Source organism: Danio aesculapii, chromosome 19 (assembly GCF_903798145.1).
Source record: "Danio aesculapii chromosome 19, fDanAes4.1, whole genome shotgun sequence".
NCBI lineage: Eukaryota > Metazoa > Chordata > Actinopteri > Cypriniformes > Danionidae > Danio > Danio aesculapii.
In genome coordinates this window covers 16,714,930-16,732,479 of record NC_079453.1, presented here as the reverse complement: position 1 = coordinate 16,732,479, position 17,550 = coordinate 16,714,930, and the positions used below count along the sequence as shown (strand labels likewise).

The following is a 17,550-nucleotide window of genomic DNA, read 5'->3' as shown; positions in this document are numbered from 1 at the left end:
TATTACAAAACACCTCAAGCCACTTACATAAAAAGTGTTCTCTATTTGTGTCAAATGCCATTTTATATCTCCTGACCTGTTTTTGTAGCTGTAGTTGTCTGACTTCCAATTGTTGATAGAAGTCTGTGAGAACAGGCCTGTCACCCGAGGAAAAAAATATTGCCCACAATTAGATTAGGTTTGACATTTTTATGTGTGTGGTGTACGTTGGTTATATGAGCAGGAAAGAAATGATGTGGAATGCAGTCAACTAACCATGTCATTCCACTGTCCTGAATGATCAGTGCAAATGGGCCAGAAACTATAGAACTACAAACAAGTGCCTCTGGGTATTAACATCAAAATAAATAATGCTTTCAAAGTACACTATTTTTGTTTTACATAATTTTCATTAATGGTTCCATTTACTGAATATTCATTTTGTAAATATTAGAGTAAAGTTTAGGATTCAAGGGTTTAAAGGCTTAAGCTCAGTTGCAACCTGAAAATTAATTAGCTTAAATCAACATTGAATATACAGTTGAAGTCAGAATTATTAGCCCTCCTGAATTATTAGCTCCCTTTATAGTTTTTCCCAAATTTCTGTTTAACAGAAAAAAAAATTCAACCCATTTTTAAACATAATAATTTTAATAACTCATTTCTAATAACTGATTTTTTTTGTTGCCATGATGACTGTATGTCATATTTTACTATTTATTTTCAAGATACTAGTAGTCAGCTTAAAGTGCAATATTTTATACAAAATATAATTGTTGTATAATGACAGGTTCGTTCTGAAGACAATCGAAAAAATAAATAAATAAAAATTCTCAGCTATTATTTACATTTAAACAAACACATGTCAGTATATGAATAATTTTGGGCTTGACTGTATATTTTTTCTTAAGCCTTTTTAATAAAAGTGAGTCTTTTTTTCTTCTGTGGCTATTTTAGCACGGTGCTGATTGAGTTGCAGTGCAGTTTGTACGCTGGTTATGCAACACTTCTGTTGAAGTCCATTTCTGCTTTGAGTGTTGCTTAGTGCAGGGCTGGCATTCATGCTACTGTAACAACATTGGCTACCATTAGCTCAACCTGCCCAGTCAATGTTTGATTAATTAAAGAGTTGTGATCACTACACTAAACCTCATTTGTCATACTTGACAACAATGTCCAATAATTGTTGTGTGTGGTACAATAATAAAGCTAACATAACAAAACTCACCCAAGGAACAAAACTTAACAAAAGTTTAGTTTATCTCTAACATTCTATAACGTTGGTATCGTATTGCCCCTCATGAAAGATGAGCAAAATCACATCTTATGTTCTTAGTAAAACACATATTGCACAAGAATTGTTATTTTACAATTTATTTTTTACAGAAATCCATTCTGTTCAGTTTGTTAATGTCTGTATTACAGCCCTATAACAAGAGTTGATTTTCTTTCGTCATTTAATATTTACCGTTAATCACATATGAATATTTAGCATTTACAGAACAAAACAGACCCAGCCAATATCCAAACAAACCATATCCACAACCAACATTTCATATTGCATCCAAACCACATTAATAGTAAGGTACAGTCTATAAATATGGAGGTTGCATTGTCAATGCTAGCAAGAGGTCAGATTCACAGATTGAATGTCTATAACATTAAAGGAGTAGCTATAGCTTCAACTTCACTCATCACTGTGTAACTACAAACTGTATGCTTTTCTTTTTCTTGTGGAATACAAAAGGAGAAATTATAAGGAATGAGGATAGGTGCTGCCTAAGGAAACCTATATATAAAATAAGTAAATAAATCATGCCACACAAAGTGTTTGCAAAGAGTTTTAAAATATTCACTGAAAGTCTGCAGCTCTGAACTCTTATTTGCATTCACTTACATTCCAACATGACAATTTAAGCAGGGTATAAGTCATTTTCTCATTCTCATTTGCCATGGACTGATCATGATGTTCAATATTTTGTATGTTCTGTACATAAGAGAATGTTTATAAGTGTGTAAAAAGGTAAAAAAAGGGAAACATTCTTTAAAATAAATAAATAAATAATTATAATAGTAATAAAAATCTCCTTTTACGTTCCACAAAATAAATAAATTGCAATCAGTTTTGTAATGTCAAGTGAATGAGCAAATGATAACACAATTTGGTCCCACCTTATAAGGTGGCCTTAACTACTATACACTTACATCAAGATATAAATACTATGTACTTACTGTTTTCATAATGCATTGAAGAACACTTCTGGTACTCTTGAGGTGGTATACAGTGAGGTTAGGGATAGGTTAGGTTTAGGTTTAAGGGTGTCACATGGTCAACATTACAAATGTAATCACATAAATTAATTAAATGCAGGTATTTAATCCATCATAAATACAATGTAAGAACATGTATTTATACAATAAGTACATTGTAGCAAATTATTAATTTCAGTGTAAGTACATATTAGTTAAGGCCACATAACAACAAAGTGAGACCCAGAATTCAAATTTTTGGGTAAAGTTGAATTGAAAACTCTGTAAGAAGTGAGAAAAATAAGATTGTAAATTAGCTGCCTTTAAAAAAAGGTGTTGTGCAAACAGTCTAAATGCATAACTGAACAATATTAATGCTTCCACCCAAAGTTTTAAATGTAACGCAGGTGAAAGGAAATGTTAAATAAATACATTGTGAACAAAGCATAGTTTCCATTCAATTGTTCAATAAAACGAAATCTGCATTTCAGAAAGACAATATTGTATATGATGTGCACTGGGATTTTTTCACCGGTTAGTCATCACAACATATGTTTAGAAGAAGTTAGCGTTTGTTGTTGCACGTTTAGGAATTCATCTGACAAACGGGTTTCTGTGATTCTTTACTCACATGTTCCTGTGTGTAAAAAATCTCCACATCATTTTTTTCTCTGCGCATCTTACCTTTTTCACCTATTTTTTTTAAAATGTTTTAGATTAAAATGTGAAAGGAAACATAGTTAACGGTAAGAAGGTGTGTTGTCCAATCACATAAGCCACTGCTCTTTCTCTTTACTGAAATGCTCCGCCCACTTCTTGGTGAGTTGCAGGTAGTGGTCTGGCTGATGGGGTTTGTAGTCCAGATACAGACGGGCTACAGTCTTTTTAGGAACAGCCCTCTCGATCTGAGTTCCTTCGTGCCACTCATTAAAAGAAGTTATTGTGATGATATCAGGCCTTACTGACATTGCTGCCTGTAAAGAGGTCTCATAATATCGTCCATTCACTCTGTTGCGTGTATTGTGGTTGTTCCATGGCCGGACAGCGGTATCCATATAACCAGGTCCAGCGCTAGGCACAAACAACAAGTTGTTTTTGTCACAGAAAGCCTTGACTGCTTTCCAGTTCTGGTGGGAGGATCCAAAGGAAAAGCCATTAGAAGCAAAGTAGGTGTACATGCCATCAAAACCGCCAGCCAGGATGTCTTGCTTGTGACGCTCTTCCACAATGAGGGCAATGAAGATGCCATCGTAGGGAGTTCCTCGGAGACTGTGAGAGCCTCTAATGGTTAGCAGCTCAGCCCAGGTCTCAGGTGGGGTAAGGTAAGAGTCGTACACATAAAAGAGTGGAAGGATCTTCCCAGTGCTGGACTTAAACCTGTAGAAAGCACCATGTGTCCCATATCTGAAAAAGATTTCAATAGTGATGTGTTGTTTATTTACACTCAAATTATTTTTTAAACATATGTAAAGAATGTACACTACCAGTCAAATGTTAGGTATCGGTCAGATTTGTAAAAGTTTTTAAGCAGATTCTGTTAACCAATGCTGCATTTATTTAATAAATGTAAAAACTCTAATAATACAGTCAAAAGTGTAAAACCCTGAAACATTTATTACGAAATAACAATTTTCTTACTGAATGTATTTCAAAAACCAATATTTTATGTAATATACAGTGCATCTGGAAAGTATTCATAGCACTTCACTTTTTCCACATTTTCTGATGTTACAGCCTTATTCCAAAATGGATTAAATTTATTTATTTTCTCAAAATTCTACACACATTACCCCATAATGACAATGTGAAAAAAGATTTTTGAAAATTGTTGCAAATTTATTAAAAATAAAACAAACCAAGCACAAACCAAGCATGAAGACAAAAGAATTGTCTGTAGACCTCTGAGACAGAATTGTCTTAAGGCACAAGGCTGGGGACGACTAAAAATTTCTGCTGCACTGAAAGTTCCAATGAGCACAGTGGCCTCCATCATCTGTAAGTGGAAGATGTTTGGAACCACCAGGACTCTTCTTAGAGTTGGCCGGCCATCTAAGCTGACTGATCAGGGGAGAAGGGCCTTAGTCAGGGAGGTGATCAATAACCCGATGGTCGCTCTGTCTGAGCTCCAGCGTTCTTCTGTGGAGAGAGGAGAACCTTACAGAAGGACAACCATCTGTGCAGCAATCCACCAATGAGGCATGTGTGGTAAAGTGGCCAGACGGAAGCCACTCCTTAGTAAGGAATTTGCCAAAAGGCATCTGAAGGACTCTCAGACCACAAGAAACAAAATCTCTGGTCTGATGAGACTAAAATTGAACTCTTTGGAGTGAATGCCAGGCGTTACGTTTGGAGAAAACCAGGCTAATACCATCCCCAGAGTGAAGCATGGTGGTGGCAGCATCATGCTCTGGGGATGTTTTTCAGCAGCAGGAACTGGAAGACTAGTCAAGATAAAGGGAAAGATGAATGCAGCAATGTACAGAAACATCCTGAATGACAACCTGCTTCAGAGTGCTCTTGACCTCAGACTGGGGCGACGGTTCACCTTCCAGCAGGACAATGAAGAGATCTGAAAATGGCTGTACATCGTCACTTCCCATCCAACCTGATAAAGCTTCAGAGGTACTGCAAAGAGGAAAGGGCAAAAATTCCCAAAAGACAGGTGTGCCAAGCTTGTGGCATCATATTCAAAAAGACTTGAGGCTGTAATTGCTGCCAAAGGTGCGTCAACAAAGTACTGAGCAAAGACTGCGAAAACTTATGTGATTTCGCAGGTTTTTTAATTTTTTAAAATTTGCAACAATTAAAATACAAAAACAAAATGGTTTATGGGGTCATTATGGGGTATTGTGTGTAGAATATTGATGAAATAAATGAATTTAATCCATTTTGGAATAAGGTTGTAACATAAAAAATGTGGAAAAAGTGAAGCGCTATGAATACTGTCCGGATGCACTGCATTAGATCCTGCGATCAGAACATAAAAAGGGTATTGATCCCAAACTGATGGATGGTGTACATACACTGGGGATGCATTATAATTTGAAATAATTATATAAATATTTGTTTATCTATTCATGACTAATCAAATAAGTACCAACATTAGAAACTAAATTGCATTTATTTATTAGAATATAGTTAAGAATCATTACAAAAATTAGTTTGCACAGCTGATTTTTTTCTTCAGCTACATTACTTCAGGTCACAGAAGTCTTTAGAAATCACTTTAGCAAACATTTCTTTTTTAAGCAATGTTCAAAACATCTCAAGACATTCTAGTAGCAAACAGTTTTGATTATCACTGACTTGAAAAGAAAAAAAAGCAGATGTTTCTCAAACTGTCTTCTGTCATGTTCAATGGGGGAAGCAATTAAAAATTAAAAAACACAAGGACAAACTATGGCAGAATGTTTTGGTTGAACCCTTTAAACTTATGGTTAATTTATATATTTATTGATTAGATTTTCAAATCCAAAGTTGTATACATTAATAGTAATAATGAAGTGTATGCTGGGAGATTTTTGTCCTTGTTTTGAACATGAGCATTACAGAACACATGGCAGTAAAGCTGTCTATGTTACCTGATAGCATGGACTTTGTACAGTAAATCTACTCTATGATTAACTCAGTTTTACATAATTTCTGTTGCTAATAAAGAACAATTCAATGATAGATATATTTGCAATCTGTTCATAATCAATCAATCATCAATACTGAAAAATATTAAAGCCAGTAGACACTTATAATGCTTTAGTGTTTTACAGACTGCAGCCATTGTTACCATCTATTAAACCTGAGTGGGTGAGCTGCAATAGCATCAGGTCATGTTATACGTTCTGTTTCATGAATGATTAATAACAGAAAAGACCTCTATTTTTAAAACACCACTCTCTTTTTCTGTTTGCCTGAATGGATTGAATTTTACCACCTTTTCCTGAGTTCAAAGCAAGCCAGCTCATCAGAATGAGGAAGAGCTAGACCTTCAGGTTAGCAGACAGGAGACTCTCTGATCATTAGTGTCAGAAAGGTGCAGGTTGAATGGAGGTTTGGTATTGAGGAGGTGAATCTTACGTGTCAATGATGTATTTGATGTTGTCATGCACACTGAGGTCTGTCCGGCCTTTGTAGGGCTGCAGGTGAAACGCAACCTGTAAATATATATATGTATATATATATATGTATATAGTTAATAAAAAATAAAATCTGCAACACCAGATCAGAAAAACTTTCAACAGTATGGAAAATGCAAAAATAAAAAGAAAGAAGCAATTTCTAAATTTACTTTGACTTGTATTTGATTGCAGACATTATGAACACAAACTATTTTAAAATTTGTCTGGTCAACTTCATTTCATTTGTAAATATACATCCTTTCCAGTCATTCAGGCCTGCAACACATTGCAAGAAACGTTGGGACAGGAGCAGTTTAGGGCTAGTAATCAGAAAAATTTGTTAAATAATGATGTGATTTGAAACAGGTAATCAAACAGGTGATTCTAATTATGATTTGATACAAAAGCAGCATTCAAGAAAGGTCTAGTCCTTTAGGAGCAAAGATGGGCTGAGGATTACATATTAGGAAGACATTTGTATATTTCACCTTCAATAGTGCTTAACAATTAAAAGATTCAAGGAATCTAAAAGAATTTCAGCGCATCAAGGACAAGAGCGCAAGCCTAAGCTGAACAATGACACTGCATCAAGAATTATCGTTCTTAATCTATAAGCTGAATGAGCTCACCACATGGGCTCAGGACTACTTTGGCAAAACTCTGTCACTTACTACAACACATCCAGTCACATCCAGAAATGCCAGTTCAAACTGTACTATGCTAACAGTGTCGACTTCTCTGAGCTCAGGCATGGACCATCACAAAGTGGAAACATGTACTGTGGTCAGATGAATCAGTATTTCAGGTATTTTTGGGAGAAATGGATGCCATGTCCTCCAGACCAAAGAAAAAGCCAGGGTTTTACATGGCATGAGGTTGTGTCAGTACCCGTGGCAAAGGTAACTTACATTTCTGTGATGGTACCATTGATGCTAAAAATTGGATTACATGTTTATTTAAAAGAAAAATAATGAGGAACACATTAAATAATGTGCTGTTGTATTGTCTGCAATAAAATACAAGTGAAGGTAAATTTAATTATAACTTTCTTTTTTATTTGCGTTTTCCATGCTTTCCAAACTTTTTATGATTTGGGGTTGTGTTAATATAGTTAATAAAATATAAAACAATTAGTAGCAGTTTTTAAATCAGTTTTTCTTTTAAATCAGTCAAACGTACAGCATCTGACCATATCCCTGTGATAAACCAATACATATGATAAGGATAATTACACAAGCCAAACATAGAAATGCGGGAATGGCATTGCATTTGATGCAAAATATAAACATAAGTGCCATCTTTTCAATCGGTTGGACTAGGATTTTTGCTGGTGTCTCAGCAAAATTTTGATTTTGTGGATGTAGGGTGTCAGTTCTTTTAAGCTTGTGCAAGTATCTTAGCATATAAACCACTAGTGTTGTGCAAGTTACTAAACACAACAGACCTTAAGCCCACTATAATGATGCCTATAGCCAAATGACACAGCAATAAATACAATTCAGTCATTTCAGCTAATACACAGCCTACAACACATAACAAAAAGCAAAACAGATGGTATATGCTAAACATGTCTATGTAAACATATGTATGTTTATCATATGCCCTTACATGGCACCTCTAATATAAGGAAATATTTGTTATCCTTTATTTCTATGAAATCTCCCAATGAACACATTAAATCTACATGCAAATCTTATAGCCTGCTGTGGAAATTGTGCATTTTTAGCTTCATCTTCATAGTAGAAAAAATTACCAGCAATTAGTTATACAGCAACAGTCACACTGAGACAGGAGATAATAATGTAAATGTCATAACAGCAACCATGAAAGAAAAAAAAAAAACATATATAGAGCTAATGCTAACTAGTGAAAAATGCATTTAAAGGATGTTTTTGGATAATGGACCAATATTTCCAAGCATATTCAGACTAAAACCATAACTGAATGCTTTACAGTAATGCTGTGTGACCACACTTAAACCAAAGGTTAAGTGACTGAAATGTAATGTTTCTGTAAAACATGAAATGTTATCAATTGCTAGTTTTGCATACCCAATTTACATTAAGAAATTGTAGGTGTTCAAATAATTTTAAGTTTAATGTTTTGATTTTGATATCATGTTCATTTAATTAGCATTTTCAAGCCATTTTCCCATTTAATAACAAGAAGGGTTTAGATTGGGTTTTATGTAATACAATGCAGTTACACGTTGCCTTACGACATAATACATTCTGCCTTAAAAATGTGGTGCAACTGAAGTAAGTACAAATTTAGTTACTAACTAGCTAGTAGTCACTAAGCCAGTTTAAGCAAGAACTTATGAACAGCTGGTGCATCCCTTGCCTGTACTTTATATGAAAGCACAATGTTAACTTTTAGCATAATGTTTGGATTTTACTGACAAGATTTCTAAAAGCTTGAGATTCTGCTGTTGATAAATATTAATAAATTACAGTAACAGGTTATATGCAGAAGGACTTTTTATTTACAGTAACCAAGTTAAAGTGCTTCCGGAGAACTGTATGGCATACAAAATTGCAGGTGTAGCATCTATTAAAAAAAAAATCAATGATCTTCACTGCCTGATTGATATACGATACGAAGTGGGAATGTAGACGAGGCACTGCATTGAAACCCATTTTTCCACACCTTGTCACACTAGCCTGCTGATCCTGTATGTAAACGACTTTTTTATCGTTTTACAGCTTAATAACTAAATGATTGCTTAAGTCTATTTAACTGATTATTTTTTAATTACGTTACAACATCAATGCTGTGAAAGGAAGTGTCTAAAATTGAAAAAAGTCACATTATCCTTTCACCGGTTTATCGGTAGGGGGAAAAAAACACTAGCTGTACATATAGACCCTATTACTCCCTTCACTGAAAACCATAGCTGTAGTTCACTACATTAATGATGACTGTGTTCCTCTAGTTTTACAATGGCAAACTCTTCTAAAAATAATGATTGAAAATACTTATAATACAACACTGCTATGAGAACACTCCTGCTTTCTAATGTGTGGGAAATTTTACATCTAGTAACATATGAAATAACACATTATTGTTGTATTAAACATACATGCTCTACAGGGACTAATGACAATTTGGGAAGCCAGTAAAACCACTGTTGCATGCAGATATTACATGCAACAACAAATGCTATTTGTTGGCTCAAATACTCAAGCTGGTAAGTCCAGTTAACCAATGACATGACCATGTCATTAACCAATGATGTGATCTGTTTAAGACACTTGATCCATGCATTTCCATTGTAATTTCCTTGAATTGTCTTGATTTGAATAAAATGTCTGCTAAATGTCAGTTATCCAGTTGGAAAAGTAAATATAGGTGTGCATACAAATCAGAGATATTTAACATATTTCTGAATACTTCAGCAACACCTTTGAAAGGTTTCTGACAGATGACCTTCTCAGTCTGAGAAGCATGGTAACTTGAGACACAGTCATGAATCCTACAGGAGAGAGCCTATCTCCACTTCAGTGACAGCGACATGTACATGGCTGATTGAACTACAAAACCCTGAGGCCCTTGAAGGAGAAAAGCCAAGCACAAACACCCACCATTTTTCCACACCGCCAATCCGGAAGGTCTTTATGAACTGTTTCCATGACAACCTGCATCTCAGCGACACAGCTAAGTCTATCATAGACAGTTTGACATCAGACTCACGAACAAGTATTGTACATCTGTTCCACTAAATCGGTCATGAGTTTTAGCATGCCTCTATTTCTCTAGTGATTGATCATAAGTGTATTCAACAACTAGTACAAGTACATTGCTGCTTCACATATACACATAAACAGAAAATTAAGAAGATAGAAAGTCAGACAGTGCTACCTGTTTGAACAAAGTCTGTCTCTGCTTTGCTTTGTGTTATTCCTGCTATATGACAGTGAACATGTTATGCTGAATTGTGAATTTGTTTTGACACATTTTGCAAATCAGAAGTGTCAATTCCCGGCTGTAATCTCTTATGCACTGCCATTTTAGCTGAAAAGGTATCTTTAAGAAATGTTTTAAACATGAAATGCAAATTTACCATTTATCTTTTAGAAAAAAAGACTAATTTGATGGTTGGAAAAAAATCAACCCAGAGACAAAACTACTGATGAATCCTGTGTCATTTGAATGGCTGAATGTTTCTGTAAAAATGAACCATGGCCTTGAGCATGGTTAAAAGATACAGTGGTTGTTGTCTAAGCTCTGGAGTGATGTCAATTCACTCACCCAGACTCAAATTAAAAAAATACTAGATTTCACTGAAAGTCTTTCTCAAAACCAACTGTTTTTTGTGTACATACTGTACACAAATAAATCAACAATCTAGCTGACAGCTCACCCAAATGATCAACTGCAGACGTGCAAAGTGTGTGAACAGATTCTTTAAGGTTTTCTGGAGGGCAGGCTTGTTTAACTAGATCATTTAGGTGCTCTCAGGTTTAGTGTTTTGTCCCTTTCTATTCTCAACATTCACAACATATTGGACTATGTCAACCTGACAACTCCACAGTCTCACCAACCCTGCCAGCCGTTTTGACATCTTGCTGCAAGCAGCATCACCTTAATCTCAGCCTCCTTTTAAACAACTATCCTGTTTGTTGAAGGTTTCGATTTAACATTTTGGTACAATAACAATATGAAATTAAGAAAAGTTGCAAAATAATGTTTTACAGGATGGTAATAATCCAGGCATTATTATTATCATATTGAAAACATCTATTTTGAGATTAAAATGGAGAAGAAGTCTAAATTTGGTGAACACATTACTTTAAAGTTTCAATTTGTCCAGCAATTTTTTTACACAAAAAAGTCAAAGTCAAAAGTAAAAATGAAGATTTTTAATCATTTTAATAATCTGAGTCTTTTGTAACGGTTATTGTCTTTTAGTGGGTATTCAAGCTTGATCAAATAAACTATGATGTTTTAAAGAAATCCCATAAGTGTTTGGTTGTGAGAAGGAAGATGTAGCTATTGACTCTAATATTGTAGCCACAAAGCAAAAGTCTGTCAGAGCATCTGAACTTTGATAATTTGTCATTAAGATGCTTATATCTGGTGAGAAACATTATAAAAAAAGGAATATCAAACATAAAGTCCAGCACTGTAAATCTTGATTGGAAGCTAAGCACAAGCATATGCTTGATTATACTCCACTGCACAAGCGGCCTTTGCAATACAGCTGGACGCATTCATGAATGTGTACAAACAACTGCTGTTGTTTGCTAGTTACAACCCAATTTACATTTTTTTAAAAGTCCCTTAAAATACAGCCTTAAAAATATAATATATATATTATTAGCCCCCCTGAATTATTAGCCCCCCTGTTTATTTTTTACTTTTTTTTTTTTTACCAATTTATGTTTAACGGAATAATGATTTTTTTCAACACATTTCTAAACATAATAGGTTTAATAACTTACCTGTAATAACTGATTTGTTTTTTCTTTGCCATGATGATAGTAAATAATATTTTACTAGATATTTTTCAAGACACTTCCATACAGCTTCAAGTGACATTTAAAGACTTAACTAGTTTAATTAGGTTAACTAGACAGGATAGGGTAATTAGGCAAGTTATTGTATAACGATGGTTTGTTCTGTAGACTATCGAAAAAATATATAGCTTAAAGGGGCTAATAATATTGACCTTAAAATGGTGTTTAAAAAATTAAAAACTGCTTTTATTCTAGCCGAAATAAAACAAATAAGACTTTTTTCAGAAGAAAAAATATTATGAGACATACTGTGAAAATTTCCTGTTAAACATTACTTGGAAAAATTTTTATAGAAGAAAAACAAAACTCAAAGGGGGGCTTATATATATATATATATATATATATATATATATTAGGGGTGGGCGGTACACCGGTTTCATAGTCATCACCGGTGTGACATTGCGCCACGACATGGATTTTCTAATACCGTCAATACCGTGATAAATCAATTATGCGCCTTGAATGGCTGCATGTACATCAATAATAGCTAATTCTAAATAATAAGGCATTCAATTTTCTTCAAACGTTCAGTTGTGGTCTGAATACATGTCCTTATACTACAGGGCTCGAAATTGCAACCATTTTGGTCACATGAGCGCCCGAAATTTAATCTATGCGCCCTCATAATATATTTGGAAGCATTTGTGTGTCTGAATTAGGGCTGTGACGGTAATGGAAGAAATCATGCGGTATGTCGGTTAACCGCGCAGATATATAAAAATAAGCCATTAAAAAAATAAGTCATTATTTTAAAGAATATGACTTGAGAATATGATTTTACCTCAGCGCTGCACTTTTCTCCTTCGCCCTCGCGCTGAGCAGGTGACGGAGTGTTGTGAAATAGTTAAACTCTCCTCAGTTTAATTTACAGTGTCAAACTGGCACAGGAATATCAGTATATTAATATAGGCTTTGCTAAAAGGCTGGTCAAATGTGGGTCTTTTTTTACAGAAGCTATAAACAGACGCGCATGCTGGGACCGGTGATGAGTCAACAATTGCATATATTTGACTTATTTAAAGTAGGCTATAGGCTTTAGCATATAATAATTGTGTGTAAAGAAGTTTATTAAAAATGTAGCTAATATATCACAGGGGTTTGTGTAGCAATTACAGTGGAGTATTAATTAAATCCTTTTTTTCCGTGGAGCGAAACAAACACTGCACAGATGTGTAGCGGATGGAGACGCACAAAAATATACAATTTATATATTTTCGTCGGAAGAAAAATATTCTTTGAACGAATTTAGTTTTGTACAATTTGTATCTTAGTTTTTGTCGGTCAGTTATTTACAAAATAAACAAGAATAACTAATAACCTTTGAGGTGAAGCGATGTGCCTCATGGTCCGCTATATGCCGCGGCTAAAATCATATTCTCAAGTCATAATCTTTAAAATAATGACTTGTATTAAAAATGTTGATAAAGGGACTGAGATATAGAAATTACAGCGGTGCGTTAAAAATGCTTATTTTCTGTGGAGCGATTGATTTGAGTTAGTAGGTCTGCTTTATTAAAATAAGCTTAAAATAAAAACAGCCTATGCTGGTTATAAAAAGGATTCGGTGTTTTCGTTTTGTAATCTAAATTTGTAATTTAAGTGGAAAATACTCAGGGCAGGCCTTTTATTCCTTTTATTTAGTTTATTCTGTTTTTCTATACAATCCTGAAAGATTCACAAGCAAAAATAAATACTAAACTAAAATGGGCGGTGATGACTGTAATAACCACATCACTGCGGTTGATATCTCATTATGACGGTGATGCGGTTACCGTCACACCCCTAGTCTGAATATAATGGTTGTAGTGCAATCTGATTTGATTTTCTCTAAAAACTTGCTGAATCGCTCTACCCTGCTGAAGTATTGGTTATTAGCTGTCAGTCACTCAACGCTTCCCGCTGTCAGATAACAGGGAGCTTTTGTTACTGCAGGAAATGCAAACGGCTGAAGAGTGAAAATTGCACAGGTTTGCAAACCTCACCTAAAGTTATAATAATAATAATGGCGCAGATGACAGCGATCATAACATGAGGTAAATGTTGATCCGCCAGCTGAGATCAATCGAGTGTTTTCGGAGAAGGTGCCCGAATCTCGATGCATTGCATTCACCGCGTGTTCAGCGCAAATGTCCGCTAAATATAAAGTCTAATACTGTAGACATCATCGCCAAAGAAACTTACCTTTACTAAGTTTACACTGAAACTACAGCTCATAACAAAGAGCGGAATTGCGCCGGTGGTCATCATGAGAATCCTGCTCTGTCTGCTCATAAATTGGTGCGGCTGACTCACCTGCTTTATTCCACCAACACAGAGAAATGAAGATCAGCTCATAAAGAGACTGAGCATTTAAAATGACCCAAACCAAAACTTTTAAAGAGCGATAGAAGTGAGACTTTCTTTTGTCCATTCTTTCTTGAGATGTATATTATTTTGCTATTGAAAGTAATACCGTGATATTATACCATCACCGTTCAAAAGATGAAAAATACCGTGATATTAATTTTAGGTCATATCGCCCACCCCTAATATATATATATATATATATATATATATATATATATATATATATATATATATATATATATATATATATACATAAGCACATAGGTAATATTTTGTAACATAACGTAAAACTCTATAAATCTGAAGGGATGTCAGATCTTTTGATCCTTAACCACTTAACACAGCTTCTTCTGCTGTGTTATACATGTATATATACTGTTCACTGAAAATTCATTCCAAATCAGTCAACTTTTATCTTATTTTGAAAACATTCACAATTTGAAGAATGCAGATATACAAAGAGTTGCTTGCCCACTTTGACTGTCCTAGGATTCTTTTTTACAATCTATGGAATTAAGATGCCCAAATTTTTGAAAAATAGCATTTTAAGAACATGGTTTTAAGAACAGTGCACATTTTGTTGCATTACCAATAGCAGTTATCTTAGAGGGGATTACAATTATGCTTTGTTTCTTTAAAGAATGTACACATAGCTATTTAGCGAGCAGTTAACTTGATTTTTGTCCAGCTCCGTTCATTGTTCAACATCTGCTTCTTACAAGTTCAGTCTTCACAAATTCTGTGGTTTGAACTGTAATATGCTTATGGTTTAAAATATTCATATTCACATTTGCATGAATTCCATTTTCAAAAATTGTCATGTTTGAAAAACTGAATGCCTTTAAAAGTATTTACATTCATTCATTTCCCTTAGGCTTAGTCCCTTATTTATCACAGGAATGAACCACCATCTATTCCGGCATATGTTTTGCATAGCAGATGCCCTTCCAGCCACAACCCAGTACTGGGAAACACCCATACACTCTCTCATTCACACATGCACTCATACACTACAGTCAATTTAGTTTACTCAATTTATCTATAATGCAGGTATTTGGATGGTGGGGGTAAACGAGCACCCAGAGGAAACCCACACAAACACGGGGAAAACACTTGGAACTCCATTACCAAAAGTCTCTGTATAAAACAATTACTAAGATTTGTAATATCTCTTCGCTTGAATGTTAGATGACAATCAACTGAAATCAGAGAACTGTAAATATGTGGACACCAATGTGGTCTTGAATTACTGAATGGGGTATTTTACATGAATGTGTTATGTTTAAGTGGTCTGCCATTGATCTATGGTGCTTCATCTGTTAAAGCTAAACATGGCCAATAAAAATTTAAGGGCACTGCCCCATTGTCTGACTGTTTGTCAAACTGTTTCTGCCTAAATGTATATTATTTGCACTTTTATTTCCTGCAGTGCGAATTTATTTTTAAAAAATTATAATAATAAAAATCTTTTACTAAGAAAAGATAAGTTCTCTCACCAGTTACCTTGATACTGTGTCTATGGGCAGCATCCATTACAGCAGGCACTAGATCCTCTGAAGGTTTGCCATGTTCATCTGCCACACCAGGTGGGTACCAGGACAGGACCACAACACCTGGCATCAAAAGTGTAAATACATTCTTCATTTTTAATCTTGAATTTTAAGGATGAACTATCATCATCATCATCATCACCACTAAAGCAGAACTCATCAAATTGTATTTTGATCAAAAAAACCTGCAGCTGCAGCTTCGATTTGTGCCATGTGAGATTCAATGACTTCTGGATCTCTGGAGCTGTAGGGTCCCAGTTCAGGGTAATAACTGGACGCAATATCATCCGGAGGATTGTGTCTTCCTTTAGGGTGACTGGCAGCTATTTTGGGGTCCCAGTGTGGCACCAATACGTGGTCCCAGTGTATATAACTACTGTCCATCTGTGGTGAGCCGTACCATAAATAATAGAATATGTGAATGTCATAGAATATGCTGTGATCAGGACCAGAATTGGAGAACACGATCTTGGTGTCACTGTGCAAACCACCATTTTGGCCTGCTGATTCTATTAAATGATTGGGTTTCTGTTCCATTCGCTCCCCAACCAAAGGCATCAGCTCCATTCCTGGTGCAAGATCTGAGAAACCATCCGTGGGCTTTAGTGTTCTTAGGCCCATCATAGTACCAAAAATGAACAGAGTGAACAATAACAAAGCCACGCACGCTTTCCTGCGTAACCTGTTCATGGCCGCTGTCCCTGGTCCTGGAAAAAGCAGTCCAAATAGAGGTTAAAACGGTCGAGGCCTCCAAAAGTGGCTTCTGAATTTCTTGTATTCCATTTCGTCATCTATAAGACTTGCACTTGACACTTGGATTGGTCGCTTATTGGTCTCTGCTAGGAACCCATTATTTTTTCATACATTAGCAAATTATGAAGATTCTGAAACATAGCTACATCCGATGAGGACATTAAACTGATTCCCATCACTCCACATTATTTATCAATGTATATTAACAACCGAGGAGTACACGCTATATTAACAAATCAACAATGCACAAGGCATATGTTTTTATAAGTCGCACACGCCCGTTTGAATCCGACGAAGACATCCAAGCAATCATGCCTTTATCACAAGCATCAATACATCCGTTTCCATCGTTTACTTTGTGCTGCTTCCCACTCGCAAGTCTGGTTTTCCTCTCGTGTTCTCATACATACGCGTGGACCTTTCCTCAATCCCTCTACGCAGTACAAAACACTTTCACACCAGATGCACCGGCTACGTGAAAGCATCGGCTGATTTCCGAGCCTCTGTCGCCAGTGTGCTCATGATAAATCATCTCTTGTTACTGGAAGGTGGAGTCTCGTGGGTTTGTCACCATGCACGCATGCTCGGGCATGCACACTGGCTGTGTTCGCAATGGCGTGATGCTTACTGTATACTAAATAGCACAGACCAATATGCAGACTATTCGCTTAAAAATATATGCATTATTTATGCATTTCAGTTAGCATAATCAGTCAGTAGCATAATGTAAATATACCATTACACTTTGGTTAAGAAGTTGGTCATCTACTATCAGTTGTTATTTTATTGATATGAGTAGTTATACAGGAAAAATAGGTTGGATGTTATTTTTTGTTTCTGTTTTATTATTAAATTGTTAATCTTGTGTTATTGTCTTTAAATTCAAAGACAATAAATTAGGTGTTCAAATTATGCTTGTTTCGATCTGATTTCAAACATACTTACTACTCATTCGAACTTATCAATCGTTTCAGCAGTATTTTATATTTTTTTTCGAAAGAATCTCAAATCCAACAGTCAAATTATTTGTATTATTTAAAA

At 35.2% G+C, this 17,550-nt stretch overlaps 1 protein-coding gene across 1 annotated transcript; it reads right to left on the bottom strand.

Annotated features, from left to right (window-relative positions):
• Positions 1–1,377: 1,377 nt before the first annotated feature.
• Positions 1,378–17,028, bottom strand: maneal (mannosidase endo-alpha like). The gene is made up of 4 exons (XM_056480549.1): positions 15,942–17,028; positions 15,710–15,819; positions 6,301–6,377; positions 1,378–3,633 (listed from the first exon to the last, which is right to left on the bottom strand). The coding sequence occupies exons 1-4, from the start codon at positions 16,444–16,446 to the stop codon at positions 2,997–2,999; spliced, it is 1,329 nt and encodes a 442-aa protein (XP_056336524.1). The 5' UTR covers positions 16,447–17,028; the 3' UTR covers positions 1,378–2,996.
• Between the last annotated feature and the right edge of the window lie 522 nt (positions 17,029–17,550).